This window comes from Pseudoliparis swirei, chromosome 7, assembly GCF_029220125.1.
Source record: "Pseudoliparis swirei isolate HS2019 ecotype Mariana Trench chromosome 7, NWPU_hadal_v1, whole genome shotgun sequence".
In the NCBI taxonomy this organism is placed as follows: Eukaryota; Metazoa; Chordata; class Actinopteri; order Perciformes; family Liparidae; genus Pseudoliparis; species Pseudoliparis swirei.
Window position 1 is genome coordinate 4,560,822 of NC_079394.1, and position 22,645 is coordinate 4,583,466.

Genomic DNA, 22,645 nt, shown 5'->3' on the forward strand with positions numbered 1-22,645 from the left:
GTGATATACATGCCTAAAAGGCGCCTAATATTTCTAGACTGAAATAATATCGGCATTATAATTCTTATAACTATGAGGATTTTTTTAGTTGCCTATTTTGTGGTGCCCCCTCAGGACTCGGTGCCCTACGCGCAGCGCGTAGTGCGCGTTATGGGAACGGCGGCGCTGATCACAACTCTGATCAAAACATAAACTAGGGATGATTAAATGACCTTCAGAATTTAACCGATTAAAAATGTATTAACCGACAATGTATGTTTTGTATACCATTTTCTCCGGAGCTCATATATATTTTCTTTAATACTACAAGAGGGCGCCCCATTTGACATTGTTTTGTTTGGCGGTCAGAAAAATAGGTCAGATAAAAGAATAACACGTAATTTAAATCATAAATATTTAAATTAAAAATAAAATTAAAAACATTTTATTTATTTATTGTAAATGACCTCTCGCGGCCCACCTGCAGTACCTTCACGGCCCACCAGTGGGCCGTGGCCTAATCTTTGGGAATCGCTGCCAGGGAACACGCGTAGACACGCCCCCCTCTCTTCTCATTGGTTGCAGGATGTCTTCGCAGTCAAACGAAGTGGGGCTGTCAGTCTCGTGGTGGAGGTCGGAGCTGCTGCAGGTGTCCGAGCTGGAGCGTCCGGCTGAGAGAAAGGATGGACAACTCGAAGAGACCCACAATTGCAAACGTCTACAGGGGGACGTTTATCCACTCGACCCAGCAGACAGCGCTGCAGATCCTAGAAGACGAGCTCCTGGGAGTGGATACAGACGGAAAGGTTTGTCAGACTCACCTGTTGGCCTGATTTAGAATGATTGTATTATTGTTTATTTTTTTATTTCTTTTACTTTACTATTTATGTTTTTCAAAACATGAACTAGGCTGATTTTGTATCTATTTATAGCTATATATAATACAAACCGTCCGTTTTTTGACAAAATGCACAGTACAATTGTGTCAATTTAACACTTAAAGAGTATATTTTAACACTCAGCGGTGAATTTTTGAGTGTTAAAGTAACACTGAACATAGTGTTAACATTTCAGAATAAAAGTAAATCTGGTAAAAGTTATTATTTTACTCTACACTACACTGAGAAGTGTTCATTTTGATTAACACTAGTCCGAGTGTTATTTACATTTGACACTTCTCAGTGTAGAATAATAACTCTTACCAGAGTTGCGATACTCTGATATGTGTACACTATGTTCAGTGTTACTATATTACGTTTCATTTAGCTGACACTTTTATGTTACATTCATAAACTGTAGACACAGCTACAGGGAGCAAGTCAGGGTTAAGTGTCGAGCTCAAGGACATATCGACTGGGTGGGGAAGCTCCTGATTATAAAAAAGTCTTGAATTATAACACGCATAATGAAACTCAATTTTAAAGGAGGGGTGGAGTTTTTCAGAATAACTGAACTCGTCATGAACACTTGGGGGTTTACTCTTGCTCTAGTTTTATTGACTGACAGAGTCAATTCACTTTACCACTGTATATTTAACACAACCTAAATATTTACACCAACACTATAGGGTACTCCTGGAATTTACTTTGTGAAACCTCATTTTCTCTTACAGTGAGCTTTTGCTGAGCAACACAAAAACATACGTTGCCTCTTATAATATAACAGGTTAAACTTATGGTGTCCATTTACTTGTTCTGGAAAAACAAAATATTTATGATGTTTTCAGCTCTCCTAACTTACTTTATTGCTAAATTGTACTACGTTGGCTAATCATCAACTTTTCGCTGATTTCCATACTGCCATCAGATCGCTTTTACTGGGAGAGGCGTGGAGCTTGACAGACTTTCTCAGACCTTTGGTTTCAGTCCCAATGAAGTCATTCAGCTGGCACAACAGTAAGTCGTATACCTATAAAGAAATGACTGAATACATACAAATTGCACACGATAGTAAATCAGTTCTTTGATACAACAAACAGAAACTATACTGTATGTTTTGACGATGTCCATGTCTTGCTGCATTGCAGTGAGTTCTTCATGCCAGGACTGGTGGACACCCACATCCACGCCTGCCAGTACAGCTACGCAGGCACAGCTCTGGACATGCCCTTACTGCAGTGGCTCGAGACCTACACCTTTCCGGTGGAGTCCCACTTCAAGGACTTGCAGTTTGCCCACAAGGTCTACTCTCAAGTCGTGGTGAGTTGTCTGGCATTGGCTATGAAAATGTGTACAATTGCTGAGCATCAATCACAGGGAGCCACGACTGAGCTTTGTGGCACTCTGCAAGTTTGACAGGTGTGATGTGTTGTTGTTCATGGCATTGCAATTTGACGATTGAGAGTGGGACATTCTTGAAGGTTTGCTCTTTTGTTCCGCAGCTTACGGTTTGAGAAAGGTGTGGACAGAAATGACATGAACGTTTAAATGTGATCTTAATCCTGTAATATGACCCTGTGCCTCACAGAAAAGGACCCTGAGAAACGGAACAACCACGGCATGTTACTTTGCCTCCCTACATACAGACGCCTCTCTTTTGTTGGGGCAGATTGCAAGTAAGATGTCCTACACGCAAACACACACACACACACACACACACACACACACACACACACACACACACACACACACACACACACACACACACACACACACACACTTGCATATTAGGAGTCTAGGCCAGAATACTAGACTTATTATAAAGAATGATTATCAAGACCTTAGTTTAGAATAATTAAGTCATAGCAGGTGACCTGTGGCTGGTCGGGAGGTTGCCCGTTCATATGGCTCTGTCCTGTTGAGAAACAATGGAGGCCACTGCTGATAAGATGAAAAAGGAAAACGGAAAATAGTTGTAGTGTAAGTCTGTTAACACAGCCAGGTTATATTCAAGGGGGCAGAGTGCATACATATGGGAGCTGGTTAGCATGTCGGACATCCACAAGCTATCTAGTCCTTATAAGCAGAGCAGCAGCTCACAATGTGATAATGGATCCACATGCTTTGTTCAACTGTAGTGAAGAATACATCTGCTTTAGCCCAGTAATTCTAATTTATAACATTCATTATAGTCAAACAGACAGTGCAGCAATCAGCTGATATGTTTCCTAAACTGCTTAAAGTCAGAATGTCCCTGTTTTCCTTGGTAGTTTCAACTGGATTAAAACACTTATTTTGTTTTGCAATAGTGAACACACACAGCCACACGCACACACTTATTGTGCTTATTGACTGCTTTGGTAGCCCTGGTCATTGTGTGTTATCAGGGTCTTTGAACCCTCACCTTTGTCCGGTCCATTTAGTGGGAAACGTGTTGTTGTTCAGCATAAGCATATGTGGGCATATCTGTGTTTGAGAATTTCCAACACATATGTGACATTCATACAGAATGCCTCCTTTTGCTTTTTGAATTTATTAGTTTAATAGTTATTTATATTACAAAACATACACTGCCGTTCAAAAGTTTGGGGTCATCCAGACAATTTTGTGTCTTCCATGAAAACTCACTTTTATTTATCAAATGAATTGAAAATTGAATAGAAAATATAGTCAAGACATTGACAAGGTTAGAAATAATGATTAATATTTGAAGTATTAATTTTGTTCTTCAAACTTCAAGCTCAAAGGAAGGCCAGTTGTATAGCTTATATCACCAGCATAACTGTTTTCAGCTGTGCTAACATAATTGCACAAGGGTTTTCTAATCAGATATTAGTCTTCTAAGGCGATTAGCAAACACAATGTACCATTAGAACACTGGAGTGATAGTTGATGGAAATGGGCCTCTATACACCTCTGGAGATATTTCATTAGAAACCAGACACTTCCACCTAGAATAGTCATTTACCACATTAACAATGTATAGTGTGTATTTTGATTAATGTTATCTTTATTGAAAAAACAGTGCTTTTCTTTGAAAAATAAAGACATTTCTAAGTGACCCCAAACTTTTGAACGGTAGTGTACATATGGTGTGTGTGTGTGTGTGTGTGTGTCTGTGTGCATTCATATAGAAGACTAGGATTAGGGGTTGTGCGTGACAGAGGGATTTGACTGTGGTGGAATTATTTGTAACTCCTATTCACAAGCTTCGGATGAGATGTTTAAAATAATGATGCTGGATGATGAACGTTCAGCAGAGTGCACCTTAGTCAAGGTTCAGGTAGCACACGGACATGCACAGTTAGTGAGTATATAAGGGGGAGGGAGAGGTGACTTCCTCTTATTATAACAAGAAGGGAGATAGAGTGCTGTCTTAGCGAGGGTACGAGTTTAAAGGTCTTCAAAGGCCGATTCACGAGTTGAAGGTTATAACAGACATATAAGAGAAAGTTGTAAATTATTGGCTAGCATATGGGGGGGGGAAAAGAATGTGTAAATAGGGGGATACCCATAACTCATGCGATTTCTCAGGAAGTTTTGCTGAGGAGTTTCACAAAATAAGGGCCCTTAAAGGTTCTTGCCAGCCCCAGACATAACATGATTATATTGAATATAGCATGATATGATATTCAAACCTGCAACAATTATAAGTGCAGTATTTTTTCCATTACATGGCAAAAGATCGGGAATGCTGTGATATGCTGCAGGTGGAATTACATTAATAATCAGATGTAACAATTGGACAAATAATGCAAATTCAATATGGATTAATAATTATGTTTTTACCCCATACAGAGAAAACTTTATGAAATACTCAATTATCACCTGTATATCAATGGGAGCTGTAGAAATGTGCCTAGACACCTTTCATTCGTTCATATATTATCACGTTATCATGGTCATGGTGCATGTGCCATATTAAAAAAGTAACAATGCCCACACATATGATGTGAGCTCAAATCCTAGTTTACTGACGAGGCTACAACAAAATGTCACTAATAAGTAAAGCTTCTTTTTGAAAAAAAAAGGGAGTACTCTGATTCAACCCTCCTGTTACCTTAGGGTCAATTTGACCCCATTCAATGTTTAAAGTCGGTGTTCTTTCGGGTCAATTTGACCCCAGGCTGCTTTTCACTGTCAAACATATAAGAAATATCAACTTTTTTATATATTTAAAGGGCTATTTAGGTAGTCAACAAACAAACATAAAGTACCTCACACTTAAACTTGGAAAACACTATTAATTCTAATAATTTTCTGAGTTTTTAATTGCTGGGGTCAAATTGACCCCAAGGTCAGTAAATATAAAGGTAACAGGAGGGTTAAACATTGAATGGGGTCAAATTGACCCTAAGGTAACAGGAGGGTTAAGAGAATTATGTTGTTTCACGTTCTTGTTACAGCATCCATCTCTTTCTTGCAGATAACTTTGGACAGCGTGCCTTGGTGGGCAAGGTCTGCATGGACAGGAACGATTCTGTGAAACATTACAAAGAGACCAATCAGGAGTCTCAAGAAGAAACCTGCCGGTGGGTAATGACAGTTTTTAGGAAGCTTAACAGTGTACTAATTATTTAGTCAATAAAACATATATTTTGTGTCAAACAGCATGCGATGTTAAGTTTGTGAGCTCTTTCCAAGCATTATGTAACATTATTAATAGCTCAGTCAATAGTTTTTACTCTTTTCAGTGAGAAACAATTTTACAGGGTATTTTTTAGTTCTACTAAATGTGTTCAATGTGTGTTGCACTGAGAAAAATGTTATGTTGGAATTACTCAATTTTTTTAGGTAAGTGATTGCTCAAAATAAAATCATCTAAATCCAGACATATTTTTTAAGTTGATTGTACTAATTATTTTCAACTAATTTCAGCCTAATTATATTTATTTTCTGCTCAACGATTTTGATTAGAGTTAACTCAATTATATTAAGAAATTCCAACTAAACCCATTGGGGTTCAGTTTACTAGAATGGATTAAGTAACTTTAATAATTTGTTTTGTTTATATGCAAATCAATTTGATGTTTACATTTTTACATACTAAAATTAAGTTAATAAGAGGCAGTTTTTCCGTTTTAGCATTCAAAGCTCCCACATATCTTAACAAAATATAATCATCTACCCTGACAGGTTGATGAGTGCACAATGCACAGTAAACTTTTAACTCAACTTGAGTTATTTTTTTAACCCTCCTGTTATGTTGCGGGTCAAATTGTCCCATTTCAAAGTTTGAAAATCTAGGAAAAATATTTCTACGTACTTTTTCTATATAAAACTTCTTCTGCTTACCTTATTTAGTGTAATCAACGTTAAAAAAAATACAACAAAAATATCATGTATTTGCAACCCCCCCCCCCCCCCCCTGCAGGTTTATAGCAGAGATGATGTTCGGGTCAATTTGACCCGGCTGTGAAAGTGAAGGCTAAAAGTCATCAGAAGTGTTAAGTTTAGACTTTTTTTTTCTTTGTAAATGTGGGACAGTCTTTCTTACTCCCTCTATCTCTATCCTGCTGTGTGCCCATCACCCTACATGAGAAGCACACTTTACAAACTAAACAATGTTTCTCATCTTCTAACTTTTTCCCTTTAATACAGCTTTATTGGACATGGGACACTAATGTAAGGGTGTCTTTCATGTCTCAACTAATGAATATGGTACTATAGTACTTCCCAATAGACTGTCTGACTGAGAGAGACACACCCTCTTCCATCCCAATCTCAGACCCACACACACTCTCTTTCTATTGACCCCACCTGTGAGAGACATACAGATACTATTCTGACGGGAACCTTTATTTTTCCCTGTGGGAAAACTCCACCCACACTTATCAGGGGAGGACGAAATATACAAAATGGTTGCTTAGAAGTCCTACGACATTACACTCTGCAGATACATACGACTGCACCAAGAGGATGACTGTGTGCTGGCCTTTGGTATCTTTTATAACATAATGTATGCATCTTAACAGTAAGAATAAACATAACTAAAGTTTACTTTCAATACAAATCCTTTATGACTCATTTGGCTTGATTTTGAGTCGGTGGGTCATTATGACAGGTGTCTCATCTCTATTTATCTACATCACCCCATGAAGAGAAAATACATGTTATGGTTGACTAATTTAATTTAGAAATATGTTTTTTTTCTTCAATGTACCTAAAAAATAGTTTGAACATGTACTTTTTATTAAAACGAGTGAGTTCTCCTGATTGAACTCTGATCTATAAAGGGTTGAATAACTCAATTCCACTAAAAACTGATTGAATTGTTAGTAATGGTGTTGATGATGAGGTACAAACTATAGTTCTTATGATTTTGGGGTTTCTGACCACTTCTGGGTGATTCAACATCAACCGGGTAAAATTGACCATCACGGCTGTATGTAAGAAACAAACATAACAGGAGGGTTAAAGAGCCACGGTACATTTGGGTCAACCAACAACACTCATTGCTACAGAGTCAGCTAATTGGGGATGAGTTACTAAACTAAACTAAACTAACGAAACACTCGTGGTGTTACGGATGGCTTCTTGTCACTGTGTTTTCTTTGAATGCACCAAAAACGATTGGCTGTAATTTTTTTTATTATTACATATTTCCATGGAAAGATAGACTTATTATTGTATTGTAACTCCACAAATTTAAACTATCCTTAGTTTACACTTGCTCAGATTCAAAAGATTTGGGGAAATGTGGCTGCGCCAAATGAGTTACAGTCATTGTTTTGTTTCCTGTAGGTTCATTGCAGAGCTCTTGAAGAAAAAGGTACGATTCTATGATATAACAGACAACAACGTTAGGATCTAAGAGAAAATCCAGGTGTACCGGGATTTTGAAGAGAAGATTTCTTAAATCGCCTGTCACTCCCTTGTCTCCTCTGGTGTCTTGTGGGTAGTACCCTCTGGTGAGACCGGTGGTGACTCCCCGCTTCGCTGTATCCTGCACAGAAGCTTTGCTCGGGCAGCTGGGAGCAATCGCTAAGAATAACAACCTGCACATCCAGGTGAGCTCTATGGAGGTCTCTATGGAAACAACTGTTTCCATAGAGACCTTTTAATGACACCTGTTTGTGCAATGAAATAAACACACACATGGAGTTTTCAAAGGCATTATGCTGACAAGGAAGAATGAAAAAACTAATATTTTAAAATAACGTTTGGTGTTATTCTGTGCCCCCCCCCACCCCCCCAACACCTCAGGCTCTATCTGAATTATACGGTTTAGATCAAAGATAACACAGTGGTTTAACGTCTGACATATGTGTGTTTATTTCCAGAGTCATATCAGTGAAAACTTAGAGGAAATTAAGCTTGTAAAGGAGATGTTTCCGGACTCAGAGTCGTACACAGACGTCTATCTCAAACATAACCTGCTCACGGACAAGGTGAGTCACAGTCATCTCCGCTGACACACTCACAGGTCGACAGACCTCTGGTGGAAAAATACAAATGCTGATGATGACGATGATGATTCACAGACAGTGATGGCTCACGGCTGCTACCTCAGTGATGAAGAATTGGTTGTGTTCAGAGAGACAGGAGCCTCTTTGGCTCACTGTCCCAATTCCAATATTTCGTAAGTCACTGACCAAATGCCATGAAGTCTCATTAAGATTTACATGACATAGATTTTACAATAAGACAGCATTTTCATAATACAGTATAACATAACATTGTAAATGCCTGAATGCAAGGATGCGCAACAACTGATCCTTTACTATCTCTCTCTCTCCTCCTCTGTTCTCAGGATGTGCAGTGGTATGTTGAATGTCCGCAACGTCCTTAATCACAACGTGAAGTTGGGGCTGGGAACAGGTAGGAGCGCAGCAGCTGTGTGCGCATTTTCACGTTGTTTTGGTGATTTGTCTTTGTTCCAGAAGCTTTAAGGTGCTAAGACTGTTTTCTAGTGTTTTTAAGTGCAGATTTTTTGGAAGATTTGGCCATCCAGGTCGGCTGACAAACAGCAGATTACTTTTCTCTTATTTGTCTGTTTCAGGTTTTAATTTCAAGCCTCGTCAAATCACCATAAATCTGAAAATATGACGCTTTTTCATGACCTAAATGCGGGTTTGTGAATGCTTGTGTCTGCATGCATGCTTGTATGAATTTGAGTCATCCGGTCTGTGATTGTGGTGTCAGACGTGGCGGGGGGCTACTCGGCCTCGATGCTGGATGCTGTGAGGAGAGCTCTGGACACATCCAAAGTCTTGACCATCCAGAACCCAGAATATGAAACGCTCTCCTTTCAGGAGGTGTTCAGACTGGCCACACTGGGAGGCAGCCAAGGTACAACACCCAGAGAAATTGTGCCACTGTGTCGAAGCGTTTTTTTCTTTTTTGGGGGGTCATATTCTCCACCAACGGTCTTGCTGAAGTGTCTTTGCCTCACCGAAGTCACTCGGCAGCAGAAATGCCTGATTCAACACACATGTACACTACTGTTCAAAAGTTTGGGGTCACTTAGAAATGTCTTTATTTTTCAAAGAAAAGCACTGTTTTTTTAATAAAGATAACATTAATCAAAAATACACACTCTACATTGTTAATGTGGTAAATGACTATTCTAGGTGGAAACGTCTGGTTTCTAATGAAATGTCTCCAGAGGTGTATAGAGGCCCATTTCCATCAACGATCACTCCAGTGTTCTAATGGTACATTGTGTTTGCTAATCGCCTTAGAAGACTAATATCTGATTAGAAAACCCTTGTGCAATTATGTTAGCACAGCTGAAAACAGTTATGCTGGTGATATAAGCTATACAACTGGCCTTCCTTTGAGCTTGAAGTTTGAAGAACAAAATTAATACTTCAAATATTAATCATTATTTTTAACCTTGTCAATGTATTGACTCTATTTTCTATTCAATTTTCAATTCATTTGATAAATAAAAGTGAGTTTTCATGGAAGACACGAAATTGTCTGGATGACCCCAAACCTTTGAACGGGAGTGTATCTATGAGAATGAGATATTGTTGCAGTTTCACAGTCGGGTAAAGAACACAAGAGTTCATTTTGTGATGCGTTTTGTTCGTAGCCTTGTCCCTGGATGACCAGACAGGGAACTTTGAAGTGGGCAAAGACTTTGACGCCCTGAGGGTAAATGTGGCCGCTCCTGGCGGACCCATCGACCTGCTCCAGGGCGAGGACCCAAAGGTCGGTAGCGGGAGCTTCATTTATTCACACAGATTTACACACAAATTAATAAAGCAGAACATTTGAGTCTATTGTAACGCTCATTTATTATCACTTCAATTTCAGACTATTCTGGAAAAGTTCTTAAATTTGGGTGAGTGTCAATTTCAGTTTGATTTGAGCAAACTTTTCAGATTCTAATGTGCCACTCACTATTTACTTCATGTTTGAATCCGTTGCTTCCTGTTTGACAGGTGACGATCGTAACATAGCAGAGGTGTTTGTGGCCGGGAGGAAGGTGGTACCATTCACTGAGCCAGCCACAGAATAAACGATTTGCACTCGTCTCAAAGCCTAAACACCCTGGAAAGTTAGCTTGAAGAGGACGTTAACTAACACAATATACAAGATATGTAGCTTAAGAAGGATCAGTGGGAAATGCACTAACGCACAATTGTCTTTTAATACTAAAACATATAAGTAGGACATTAATCAATACCGTTACCTTTTCACTCTTAGATACGGAGGACTTAAGAGGAAATATGATTTGAATGAGTTTCAGTGAGTGTCATCATTATGTCTCTTTAATCCCTTATGGATTATTACTGGGCTTTAATACCGGAAATAAGGGATTTATTAACATTGCACTTGCTGTTTGGCATTTTTGCGTATTAAAACATATTCATGCACCAGCCTTTTGCTTATTAAGATCACTCTTAATGAGAAATTCCACAATGTAGAGTTTTTGTTAAATGTACCTAAAATTCTCACTAACTAATATATAAGTACTGGTGATCATCGTGTAACAACGATAACATATTTTCTATTGCACGTTGATATCACATTATGTTGCCTCAAGACATTTAAACTACACAATTATCTGTCAAGTTCATACATATTTCCCTCTTACATGTAGTGCTATTTATCGATCTAGACTGTTTTGGTGGGAGCTGCCTAGTTGTGTAAGTATCGCTCAGAGGGATATCTGCCTTCTCTCCAATGTAATGGAACTCCAAAGAATTACTTGTTGTTTTGTTCAAGCCGAGTGCCACAAAATCACCGTATATGGGATTAGCCGCAAGCTATCTGACTGTTGGCGAATTAAGGGACAATTGTGGCCGGTTTGCTGAATATGTGGTTTTCTTGAGAATGTATACATGTTTAAAACTTGTATCACAGCAGATCACTCTCGACCAAAATGTATATGTTTGAGGAATTCTTTGATATGTCGCTCAATGGAAGATTGAAATAAAGAATACCACCAAGTCTGTCTTGATATATTTAATAATTAAAATTAAAATGTAATAATTAAAATCAAAATTAAAATGTAATAATTAAAATTAAAATCAGATTTTAGATTGTTGAATATTAAGTTCCTAGATTTCTGATCGTTGAATATTAAGCTCCTAGATTTCTAGATATTTAATTATGATATTTTAGATTTTAGAATATTACATTTTAATTCATATCAAGACAGACTTGGTGGTATTCTTTATTTCAATCTTCCATTGAAATAAAGAATACCACCAAGTCTGTCTTGATATTTGTGAGCTGAAATAAAGAATACCACCAAGTCTGTTTTGATATTTGTGAGCAGCTATTGTTCAGGGATCATTACCCAGCATGTTAGTAAAAAATTTGGATTCACAAATATCCCACTGACCCTTCCAGTTTCTTTAATGGTCTTCACCATCTGGGCCTGACAGCTGAGAGGGCTAGATATCAGAAGAGACACATGAGAATGGCTTGTGTCATGTCCTCCTGACATCAAGGTCTCTGCTCCACTTCAAATAGACCATTACAATATGTGAACTGTTCATTGAGAACTCCCACTCATATGCTGTTGCTAATGCAGGTTTTGCTTTACCTCCCATATAGCCTCAAAAAGCCAAGGCACTGGTAATGGTACTCCTGGTTTACTGGGATGGGGTTCGATTCCCTGCAGTGTCCTGCTACTTTTTTGGCATAAATGTGGAAGGCTATATTGTTATTGTCACTGTTTCTGAAAATAGTGTTTAATGCATGCTACATGCACTAATAATCTGTACATAGGATTTGTTTTAACAATAATTCAGATGGCCAAAACACATGTATGAGATGATATTTTCTGACTGCCCACATCTTTATGGATGGACTCCATATTTTTTAAATTTTTTTAAATGAAGCATTACTTTATGGTTGGACCACAAAACAGAGTGCACGTGGAACAAGGGGAGGTGGACTTTCAATTTGTCTATGCTCAGATGTCCACGATATCATATTAAGGGATTGATTGCAGCGCCCCCTCATGTTAAAATATTCTGAAAAAAATAAGGTACGTTTCGGGACGCCATGTGGACATAGGCTAGCAATTTGGTGAGGACAGGTCAAGTGATTTGGAAGTTAGGACCCTTTACATATTAGGCCACACCTCTTAGATGTTAATTGGCCCATATCCTCTGAACGCAATAAAATATCAACGATCTGTTGACATAACCGTCCGCATTGAAAATGCGGACGGTTATGTTTTGATCGCCGTGTATTTGTTTATTTGTATGCGTGTTACTCACATAACTCAAAAAGTATTAAACCGAATCGCATGATATTTGGTGGGATGATTGGTTATTATCCGGGGCACATTTGATTAGATTTCGGGATCGATCGGGTCAAAGGTCAAGGTCAAGGTCATGAAAAGGTAAAAATCTTCTTTTTACCATAGTGCGGTCAATTTCTATCCAATTGGCATGCAACTAATGCCAACATGTTCACAATTCAATGCACAATGTTGTGATATGCGAAGCTATGCTCTCTACCGAGTGCCCGTTCTAGTTCCTTAATGTCTTTATACAGTATTCCCTCCTTTTTGTCTCAGGGTCTGTGGAGCTTGGACCTATCTGGAGGCCAGCAGCTGTCCTCAAAGGTCCTGTCTGAAACCCTCGGCTGTCTTCCAGCCCTGCGCTCGCTCTCTTTGGCCGGTACACCTTGTGACAGATGTGTCATCAAGGCGATTGCCCATCGCTGCCGTTTGCTGCGCCATCTGGACGTATCCCGCTGTCATTCCCTTTCCCCCGCTGCTCTTCTTCCTCTTGGAGGTGGGGGTTCCTTCTTGTCCTCCCAGACTTGTATTTCCTCTTCTTGCCCTGCAACCCTGTCTCCTCTCCCCCTCAGCAGCCTGCTGGCTTTGGATATTGGATTTAGGGAACAAGAGGGAGACTCTCTGGCAGCCGCAGCCTACCTCCTTCTCTCCCTGCCCAGCCTGGAGAGAGTGGCCTTGGAGGACCTTGCACAGGCCTGCCGTCTCGTCCAGCACCGACAGTTCAACCAGACGGATGAGTTCACTGACAGAGAAGGAGTTCCCAGGCTGGGGGAGGTGTGGAGGGAGTGGAGACTCAGACAAGGCATGGACAAGAAAAAGAGAGAAGGAGCAACAGCAGGTGAAAAAGAGGAGGGGGAAAGTGTATTATTGGATGGGTATGGTAGTGAGAGTGAGGAAGATGCAGTAAGAGATGAAGGGCCAAACTGCTCCCAGAACCAAACAGAGGACATCAAGAAAGGACGGAGTTTGTCATGTGATGAACGCCTGCTCCTGCGCCTGAAGGATGTCAAGGTGTTATCATGTGACTCTTTAGACAGTTTAAGCAATGCATGTCCAAACATTTACTCCATATCTGTGAACGTCGATCCTTTTGGAAATGCTGGAGGAAGCAGCCAGGGCTCTCTGTTAGCCGCAGGCCTCCAGTCGTGGGCAGGCCAGCTGCGTCGCCTCTCAGTCCACCACCCCGGTCCTCTGGTGGACCTCCTCCCTGCCTTGCGAGTTGCAGGCTCCTCATTGGTCTCGCTCACCCTGGAGGGGGTGAAAACCAGCCCGCACACCCCTCTGCTGGAGGTCATCGAGGTCTGTCCCAGACTCCGAGATCTGCTCATCTCTGCCGAACCTCCCACTGCCCCACAGGGAGCAGAAGACGAGGAGGATCAGGGGGACGACCCAGATCTTCCGCAGCTGCCTAACCTCTGCTCTCTCACACTCAAGTAAGGCCACTATAAATACGCTACGTAGTACACGAGGAACTAATGACCCGTGTTTGTGAGATGGTGGATTTACAGTTTGCTCCCGATGCGGACTACACAAGCATTCATGTCTTTGACATGGCATGCTGTGCCATGCATGGAAAATCCTGTTATTTCACATAAACCTATCTCTTAACTTATCTATGATATGTATCTAAGTAAAACTAAAAGGGAAGTGGTCTAGATCCATGCATCTACCTTACTGAACAAGTGCCACAGACTCTGACCTCTGAACTTGCTGTGTAAGTTTAAAAGGGAAGTGGAATTTCCCATAAATTATTTATGTTTGTTGTTAGAATAATATGCATGAAGAAAACTATTGCTTTTTACAAGAGTCAACCAAATTGATTGTTAGGAAGGCAGATGAGAAATGCTGTATACACTTTGGTTTTCTTTTAAGATATGTGTAGGAATTTCTGCATTATTTTATTCCAGCACATCTGTATACTAAGAGGAACACGGACATTAATCCAGTTAGTTTTAGTTAGTTATCTTCACTAAAACTCAATAGTTCCTATTGTTGAGCTTTTATCAAGACTGTCTTTGTGTCATTTACCAAATTTTTATTTTATTTCCTAGCAGGTATAATTACATCGAACCATGACCAATAACTACTACTTCGTAATAATCCATCTTTCTTGTCTATCTCTTTGTCTCAAGCTTCTCCTATGAGCACAGCCAAATGAAGCCCGTCATGTCCTGGATGTCCCTGAGAAGGGTGCTCAAGTGTCTCCTGGCTGGTTCTCCTTTACTGGAGAAGCTCTCACTGGTCTCCCTGCCCTGCCCTCTGAACTGCGTTTTAAAGGATGTACTACGTAATGGACTTGGACCAGTATCTCTTTGCAAATTCCACAAACTCACCTCCCATGCCACTTGGACGGATACAGCGTATTGACCTGCCGCGCACTGATGTGAAGATGATAACAGTGAGAAGTTTAATGCAACGGAGCAAGAGACTCAATCATGTAGATGTGAGTCACTGCTGGCGGATCAGTCAGCTCGAGTGGTTGAACTGCGAGACGTCCAGTAAAGTCCAAGTTGTCTGGTTGTGAAGAGATGAGCGGCTTCCATACGGGAGCAACACTGTTAAAGGTGGACGTGAAGGAGGATAAATCAATTATTCAGATAAAAATACAATGCATACCTTTTACCATGTCAATTACATTCGTATCTCAACTCGTATGACTACAACTCTTACTTCCTATTCAATGCTAAACATTGATTTTACAGACTGTTTTTTTTCACTGACAAACTGCAATTTGTTCTCAAATCCAACCATGTTATTCCTATAGGACCTTAAATACAAGTCTGAAAGGAGTTCATTCAGTTGGCCACAAGGGTTTTATTTATTTTTATTTAATGTGATGTGTAAAAACAATTTATTTGCATTTTATATGCTGGAAGAAATGCTGGTCGTGAAGCAGATACTTCTATACAACCAGAGGAGTCGCCCCCTGGTGGTCAGGAGAGAGAATGCAGCTTCAACACATGAAGCATAGACTTCTATACAACCAGAGGAGTCGCCCCCTGGTGGTCAGGAGAGAGAATGCAGCTTTAACACATGAAGCATAGACTTCTATACAACCAGAGGAGTCACCCCCTGGTGGTCAGGAGAGAGAATGCAGCTTTAACACATGAAGCATATGCTTCTATACAACCAGAGGAGTCGCCCCCTGGTGGTCAGGAGAGAGAATGCAGCTTTACCACATGAAGCAGAGACTTCTCTACAGTCGCCCCTGGTGGCAGCATTTCTTTATCTTCCTCGTAACTGTGGTGACGGCGGACATAGCCCTCGGTCCCGGTCTGTATTAGCGGCTCCCTGGCCTTGATGGCCGTGGGTCCGATGCCGCCTGTCGCCGTGAGAACTCTCTGGCGCCCCCTTCGTCCTCCTCCCTCGTCTGCAGGTCTGATTGAAGTCAGCGGGCGTCTCATTAAAGGTCCTCTTCAGAGGGATCCGTGTGCTGCTGTGTTCACATTCTCCAGGCCCTCGAGCGCAGCGCGCGGGAGGCGACGTCGTCACGGACACGAGGACGGCGATCCAGAAACGTGTCTGAGCGCCGAAAAGACGGTCCTTTAGTTTTCAAAGCTCTTCACAAGTCTACATTTGAGACTTGATGCAGAACGGAAACCAAAAGCACCAGGAAGAGGACGCGGTGCGCCTCTCCACCTGAACCTGCACCATGCCGGCAAGTGGAGGAGGAAGAAACTCATCTGACCCTTTTTTTAATGTTGTAATTGAATGCAATGCCGGTTTTGTCCACTAGGAGCAACGGCGAGGCTCGTTTACGTGTTTCAACGAGACGCCAGGACGCTCGTTGAAACGGGGTTTGAACCCGTGACCTCAATGCGTTGACTTCCACCAATAATGATCCCATGAAACGCTCTGAACAACACCTGAAGGGGGCGCCGCTCGGCCTCCAGGAGAGAGAGGGAGAGAGGGAGATGTGTGTGTGTGTGTTCATACCTGTGTAGGGAGGGAGAGGGAGAGGGAGGGAGATGTGTGTTGTGTGTGTGTTCATACCTGTGTAGGGAGGGAGAGAGGGAGGGAGATGTGTGTTGTGTGTTGCAGAGCGATGGAGGACGGGAAGCCGGTGTGGGCGCCACACCCGGCCGACGCCTTCCAGCTGGGAACCATCGTGGACATCGGAGCCGACAGCCTGAGCATCGAGCCCCTCAAACAGAAGGGCAAGGTGAGCGACCTCTGACCTCTGAGGTCACACGACTCGTGTGAGGTCACTCGAGTCTGGAGATTACAAGTGTATATATGTGTATGTATATATATTTATGTATATATATATATACATATATTTATGTATATCAGAATCAGAAACCGTTTTATTGCCAGGAATGTTGACACAAACGAGGAATTTATGTATCTACACATATATATATATGTGTATATACACATATGTGTATATATACACATATATATATATGTGTATATATATACATATATGTGTATATATACACATATATGTATATATTAGGGCTGTCAGCGTTAACGCGTTAATCTATGCGATTAATTTGGCCGCGTTAACACACTAAAATATTTTAACGCAACTTTGTTTACTTCCGGTGTTCGTTGAAGTTTTTACACTGTTTCCGTTTTTAAAACAATTATTTCTCCGCTAAAATAAGGAGCAGAAATCAGTTTAACTCGTGGATGAATCAGTCGGGTTTCCTCCTGCTCTCCTTCCTCCCGTCTCCCCCTCTGATACACAGAGGAACGAAGGGGCGACGTGTCGGGTGACGCGGCGGAAAGAACTCGTCACACGAAACCTTCAACGTGATTGGTCAATCCGTTTGTCTGTCAACATTTTGGGAAAAAACAACCAATGAACACTCAGTAAATCACAAAGGACCTCCCACCTTACAGGTAAGGCTCATTAGCAGCCTGTCAGTCAGAGAACCAGAGAACACGGCGCGAGGACAATGAGCCTCATTACAGAGCTGAGATTGTTCTGGAATGTTTGATGTAGAACACGTGGGTATGTGTCACATGCAAACACCTTTAACCCTTGTGTTGCCTTCGGGTCAAATGATGAACTTGATGGCAATTATCATTTTTTCATTCGCAAGCAAATCTCAAAGTATTGACCTACTTTTGCTCTCAGTTGTCTTTATTAACACTTTCTTTAAGTACAATATATAAAATAAGATACGAATAAACTTTATTTAGCCAGAGGGAAATAGTTGTGCAGCAGTTGCAATGCAAATTGTTAAGCGTGTAAATAAAGGAGTGCAAATATATCATCTATTTAGTGCTCTGAATGACCCGTCTCTCTCCTTAGGAGCCCGTGAAGCGTATTCTGGCCCTGACGGAGACTTGTCTGGTGGAGCGAGACCCGGCCCGTACAACATCGTCACCATCAAACCCTTTGGAGAGGTGAGCACCGAGAAACTACAGCGGCACCGAGTCATCGTCACCTCAAAGCTGAAATGTTTACACCCACAACCACGTAGTTCTGTCTCGTGGTGCTCCTGTGAAGATAGCTGTCAATTGTCTTGTTTCATCGAGTATGAACTTCATCACTGCAAGTTAGCAGCTTGGACGGAAACACCCGAGTCTGTGTGCTTTTCCTTTTTTCCTCACTCTCATCCTCTCGCATCGTCTCCCCTCAGGTTTTTGCTCTCATCTGTGACGTGGACAACCCTCAGGTGTTTACGGTTGAATTCATTCCAGGTCAGATCAGAAGGTTTTCCTCCACAGAAAGGTACACATCCACCCATCTTTGTGTTTACACTACAGGCCCTGTGGCTTTATTAAACGAGCTCATTTGCCTTTTTTCCCCTCGTAATAACCACATTTTTACGACATGAGTAATTTGCTTGTGTGCACGAGTCTGCCGCACTCTCCGGTGACTGCGCTTCTGTATTGCTTTGAGCTGAGTCTGTCGCTCTGTGCGTCTGTAGGGACTCTTTGTTAGCCAGCCTACTCGATGGAGTCCGCGCATCAGGCAACAAAATGGCGCCCACGCAGCGAGGGCAAAGGTGGGGCCTGCTGAGCATGCCCGTGGACGAGGAGGTGGAGAGTTTGCATCTCAAGTTCCTGACACCTTGTCTCATGAGATTAATAATAATAATCATTTATTTTATATAGCGCTTCTCAAGGCACCCGAAGTCGCTTTACAGAGTCCAGTAGTCATACACACAGTCATACCGGTGGTGGTGAGCTACATCAGTAGCCACAGCTGCCCTGGGGCAGACTGACGGAAGCGTGGCAGCCAATCAGTGCCTACGGCCCCTCCCCCAATCAGCGCCTACGGCCCCTCCCCCACCACCAACATTCATTCACATCCATACGAACCGGGGTGAGGCTGCGGTGCATGTCTTTATGATGGTGGGGGAAACCGGAGTACCCGGAGTAAACCCACGCAGACACGAGGAGAACATGCAAACTGCACACAGAAAGGACCTGGAACGACCGGGACGACCGGGATTCGAACCCAGAGCCTTCTTGCTGTGAGGCGACAGTGCTAACCACTGAGCCACCGTGCTGCCCACGACTTGAATGGCCACCATAAGGTCAAAGCTTCAAATGTCTTTGGTTAGTGTTCTCTCGTTTAATGGTTCCCTTCCTCGTCCCTTTGCTTAAGATGGAAACTTTGCAGATGCAGTGTTCAGATTCAACGCCAACATCTCCTACAGTGGAGTGCTGCATGCAGTCACCCAAGATGTGAGTGTGCTCAATCCATGTGTTTTTATGTCAGTCGGCCAGAGCAGAAGTCATGCGAATTTCCCCGTCTTTACCTCTCTCTCTCTCTCTCTTCTCTTCAGGGTCTTTTCTCCGAGAACAAAGAGAAGCTCATCAACAACGCCATCCTGGCTCTCTTATCCCAGGAGGCCGAGCTGCCGACTCTTAACACGGAGCTGGAGAGCCATTTCCAGGCCATTCGACGCCTGGTGGCCTCCAAGGCCAGCTTCCAGGCCTTTACCCAGCTGCCCAAGTAAGAATTCAACCGTCATGCCCCTGTGTCCTCCTGCTTTTATTTCTTTGAAGTGTACTTTCTGTTGAGCTGCTGGTAACAGGCATACTCTGTCATTCCAAGGTCTGGTCAAGGGTCTGGAGTCACAGATGCAACGTAAATATGAATCCATACATCTCAGTCTGCCCTTTTGCCTGTCTCTGTTTCTTATCCCGCTTTACTCTTTTCCAAAGTCTCTCTTTGCCGTCTATCGACCAGCCTTCTCCTCTTTTATCTCGGTTCTGCTTTCATCTCAGGCGTTTTAGACAGGCACTTCAGAAGGGAGGTTATGTCACTTCACCGTGTTCAGTCAAGCCGTCTGCCTCGATTCCTCTCGACCTTTCCTCCATCTTTTCCCCCCTCTCTGCTTTGCCCATTTGTATCCTTTTATATTCCTCCACATCACAAGATTTGAGAACCCCATCGTCTTTGCAGGTCACTGAGATGTATGAGAGGAACTGTATTAACTGTTTATTATTTGTTCCTGCGAAGCTAATGAGAATTGGTTTTCCTGGATGATTCATTGCCAGAGTAGCTTGGTGTTCCCCTCAGACCACTATACAAGACACGGACCACTATAAAGACATAAATGGTTTATTTTTGCTTTCAGGGAAACTTATTTGATATGGTAACTTAGTAGTTCAGTGCAGGAGAGGATGTGACACCCTTTTGAGCAAAAGAAGCAACAAGCCGCTTTTGAAGCAATTTCATTCTTTGTGTGGCCAACCGCAGACCTATTTTAAATAACACATTATTTGTATTGTTTACATTATGTTGCTTATAACCCTCTACGTTTTTACGGCATGGTCATTTCAGTGGCGTTGATAATTCTGTGAATGTTTGTGTGTTCTAGGTTCAGGGAAAAGTTGGGAGTAAAGACCGTGAAAGCTTTAAAACGGAACAACAGTGTGACGCATGCTGCTGTAGACATGCTCTGTGCACTTATGTGTGTAAGTATGTCCCCCAAACATCTGGGCGTCAGCCAACTGCAAACAAATGCATCAATCAGATGAAACTCCGGTGTGTCTTTTATCTTGCCGTTTCTTTGCAGCCGATGCACGATGACTACGACCTGAGGCAGGAGCAGCTGAACAAGGCCTCGCTGCTGTCTTCAAAGAAGTTCCTGGAAAACCTGCTCGAAAAATTAATCACCAACGTGGTACGTTTGTTTTTTATTGTCAGCAAACTGGGCGTAGAAGTTTATGTTTGGAAAGAGACGTGGGTTTCCTAAATCTAGGCGCTCATTCCCTCTTTTTCTTTACAGGACCATGGAACAGGAGCTCTGGTCATCAGCGCCTTACTGGACTTCTTAACCTTTGCCCTCTGCGCCCCCTACAGTGGAACCACAGAGGGCCAGCAGTTTGACATGCTGCTGGAGATGGTCGCCTCTGATGGACGCACCTTGTTTAAACTCTTCCAGGTAGTTGAGCCATGTGAATAGAACGCGCCTCCCTAATTATGATGGGAATATGATGTGGATTCAGGAGATGCTCGTGTGTTGACTTATGCTGTCCTTGTGCACATTCTCACTCATGTTTAAATTGCGAAGACAGATGTTTTCCACTCCAGGCATGTCTGAACATGGCCGTGTTAAAAAGATCTCCTTCTTTTACACTGTGGGGGGGGTGTTGAGGTTGGTGGCACCATCTAAATGATTAATAAGACCGTGCTGCCTGCTCTTCCACAAACTGAATCAATGCCTCTTAACCCACTTGTCCTGGAAACCTCCCGGCTTCTTTTTCTTTTTCTACACTTGTCAAAATGGCTGATCAACGACATATTTTGATTGGCTTGCTTACACTGAACGTTTCCGAATGATCTTTTATTTTTACAGCACATGCTTCATTTATATTTGTTGTTGGCGGCGAGTGATCTTGGAGAATATAAATATCAAGCAGATTTGTCGGATAATAAATGAAGGATTTTGTTGATGGTTTTGTGTGTTTTATGATGTACTTTAGTGACCGTTGACCCTTTTTGTTTCGATTTATGTTTGATGCGAGGAACAATAATCTATCTGTGTTGTACCCCCACCCACCCACCCACCCTCACCCTGTCCTGTGTGGTTTCACTGCTGTCAAACAATGCAGCAGGACAGAAATAACCTGGTAAGTAGGACTGATCAGTGGGATCCATGCTGTTTTCTTTCCATCTTCTTTCTCTTGACAAAAAACCAAACATTCTTCCGTCTTCATGTGACACATTGGGTGTGTTTTTTATAATTCAGCCAGGCGATGAACTATTATTACCTACGAGCGATTGCCACATGCGTCTCCAACTCGATGCAGGAAGAAGAAGTCAATAATGCATTATACGGTGAGCGGTAATAGATTTGATCTCGTCTCTTCTCGTCCTGCTGTCAACAGAGGAGGAACGTTCAGAGTTCCCGTTATGTTGTGTAATCCGTAAATAATAAGCACTTTCTGTTTGAAACTTGAGTATAATTAACATAAATTAAGGATTATTTGCCAAGGCTCCTGTTTAGCCTCTGGAGCTCTTTTCCATCATTTTCAAATTTAATTTAGAAAAGTATTTGTTTACCTTGGAAATCACTTCATATGCTAAGGCTCCAGTGTCAACATCCTCTAGAGAGGCCACAGATTCATGAGCACTATGATCATAACTCTGTCTCGCAAGAATTACAGAACACATCCAACTCTCGGATCCCACTTTGGTTTTGTGTTTCATGACCTTGTTTTCTACGTTGGTTTAATAATAATAATGATGACAATGTTTTTTGTCCTAATATCTGTCCGATGTCTTTCTCCATCCTCAAAAACATTTGTTATCGTTTTTCTCCTTACTGGTGCCATTCATTTCTGGTGTCCTTGTCCGTGAAGTAATGCTCACGTTGTTGCCATTTTCAACTTCACTACTCTCTTCATGCCATAAGCTGTGCATGAACAACAATATAATGCTGTTGATAATAATGACTGACCTGAAGCGACTCCTCAAAGTCTTTCATTTTTCTTTTGATTTCAGAACCCAAACCAAAAGCCCGTGATCTTAAGGAAGAGACGCCAGAGAATAAAGATTGAAGTCAACTGGGAGGGTTAGGGTCCGTGTCCCTTCGCCGGCTCCAGGCCCCGTGTCCCTTCGCCGGCTCCAGGCCCCGTGTCCCTTCAGCGGCTCCAGGCC

At 42.0% G+C, this 22,645-nt stretch overlaps 3 protein-coding genes across 4 annotated transcripts; all 3 read left to right on the top strand.

Annotated features, from left to right (window-relative positions):
- The first annotated feature begins 657 nt into the window (after window positions 1–657).
- LOC130196916 (guanine deaminase-like) lies at window positions 658–11,235 on the top strand. Its single transcript, XM_056419337.1, has 14 exons — window positions 658–785; window positions 1,786–1,874; window positions 2,006–2,177; window positions 2,446–2,533; window positions 5,284–5,389; window positions 7,602–7,629; window positions 7,760–7,867; window positions 8,141–8,248; window positions 8,342–8,439; window positions 8,611–8,678; window positions 9,003–9,149; window positions 9,898–10,016; window positions 10,122–10,149; window positions 10,250–11,235. The coding sequence occupies exons 1-14, from the start codon at window positions 663–665 to the stop codon at window positions 10,324–10,326; spliced, it is 1,359 nt and encodes a 452-aa protein (XP_056275312.1). The 5' UTR covers window positions 658–662; the 3' UTR covers window positions 10,327–11,235.
- A 1,550-nt stretch (window positions 11,236–12,785) lies between these two features.
- si:ch211-214j8.12 (uncharacterized protein LOC100000539 homolog) lies at window positions 12,786–15,952 on the top strand. Its single transcript, XM_056420054.1, has 3 exons — window positions 12,786–14,003; window positions 14,703–14,850; window positions 15,947–15,952. The coding sequence occupies exons 1-3, from the start codon at window positions 12,811–12,813 to the stop codon at window positions 15,950–15,952; spliced, it is 1,347 nt and encodes a 448-aa protein (XP_056276029.1). The 5' UTR covers window positions 12,786–12,810.
- Window positions 15,953–16,613: 661 nt separating this feature from the next.
- LOC130196169 (dnaJ homolog subfamily C member 13-like) lies at window positions 16,614–21,444 on the top strand. Of its 2 annotated transcripts, none has more exons than XM_056418059.1 (9): window positions 16,614–16,732; window positions 17,834–17,928; window positions 18,165–18,256; window positions 19,139–19,218; window positions 19,320–19,489; window positions 19,592–19,624; window positions 20,361–20,457; window positions 20,559–20,666; window positions 20,772–21,444. In XM_056418059.1, the coding sequence occupies exons 1-9, from the start codon at window positions 16,616–16,618 to the stop codon at window positions 20,946–20,948; spliced, it is 969 nt and encodes a 322-aa protein (XP_056274034.1). In that variant the 5' UTR covers window positions 16,614–16,615; the 3' UTR covers window positions 20,949–21,444. The 2 variants fall into 2 exon arrangements, with proteins under 2 accessions (XP_056274034.1, XP_056274033.1); XM_056418058.1 differs by having other exon boundaries at window positions 16,644–16,732; window positions 17,265–17,928; window positions 18,165–18,225.
- The last annotated feature ends 1,201 nt before the right edge of the window (window positions 21,445–22,645 follow it).

Coding starts and splice junctions, on each gene's coding strand:
- LOC130196916 (XM_056419337.1), top strand. CDS start 663: ATGGACAACTCGAAGAGACCCACAATTGCAAACGTCTACAGGGGGACG. Junction 7,630..7,759: donor CAGAGCTCTTGAAGAAAAAG/GTACGATTCTAT, acceptor TCTTGTGGGTAG/TACCCTCTGGTGAGACCGGT. Junction 9,150..9,897: donor CACACTGGGAGGCAGCCAAG/GTACAACACCCA, acceptor TTTTGTTCGTAG/CCTTGTCCCTGGATGACCAG.
- si:ch211-214j8.12 (XM_056420054.1), top strand. CDS start 12,811: ATGTCTTTATACAGTATTCCCTCCTTTTTGTCTCAGGGTCTGTGGAGC. Junction 14,004..14,702: donor CTCTGCTCTCTCACACTCAA/GTAAGGCCACTA, acceptor CTTTGTCTCAAG/CTTCTCCTATGAGCACAGCC.
- LOC130196169 (XM_056418059.1), top strand. CDS start 16,616: ATGGAGGACGGGAAGCCGGTGTGGGCGCCACACCCGGCCGACGCCTTC. Junction 18,257..19,138: donor AGGTTTTCCTCCACAGAAAG/GTACACATCCAC, acceptor CCTTTGCTTAAG/ATGGAAACTTTGCAGATGCA. Junction 20,458..20,558: donor TGCTCTGTGCACTTATGTGT/GTAAGTATGTCC, acceptor GTTTCTTTGCAG/CCGATGCACGATGACTACGA.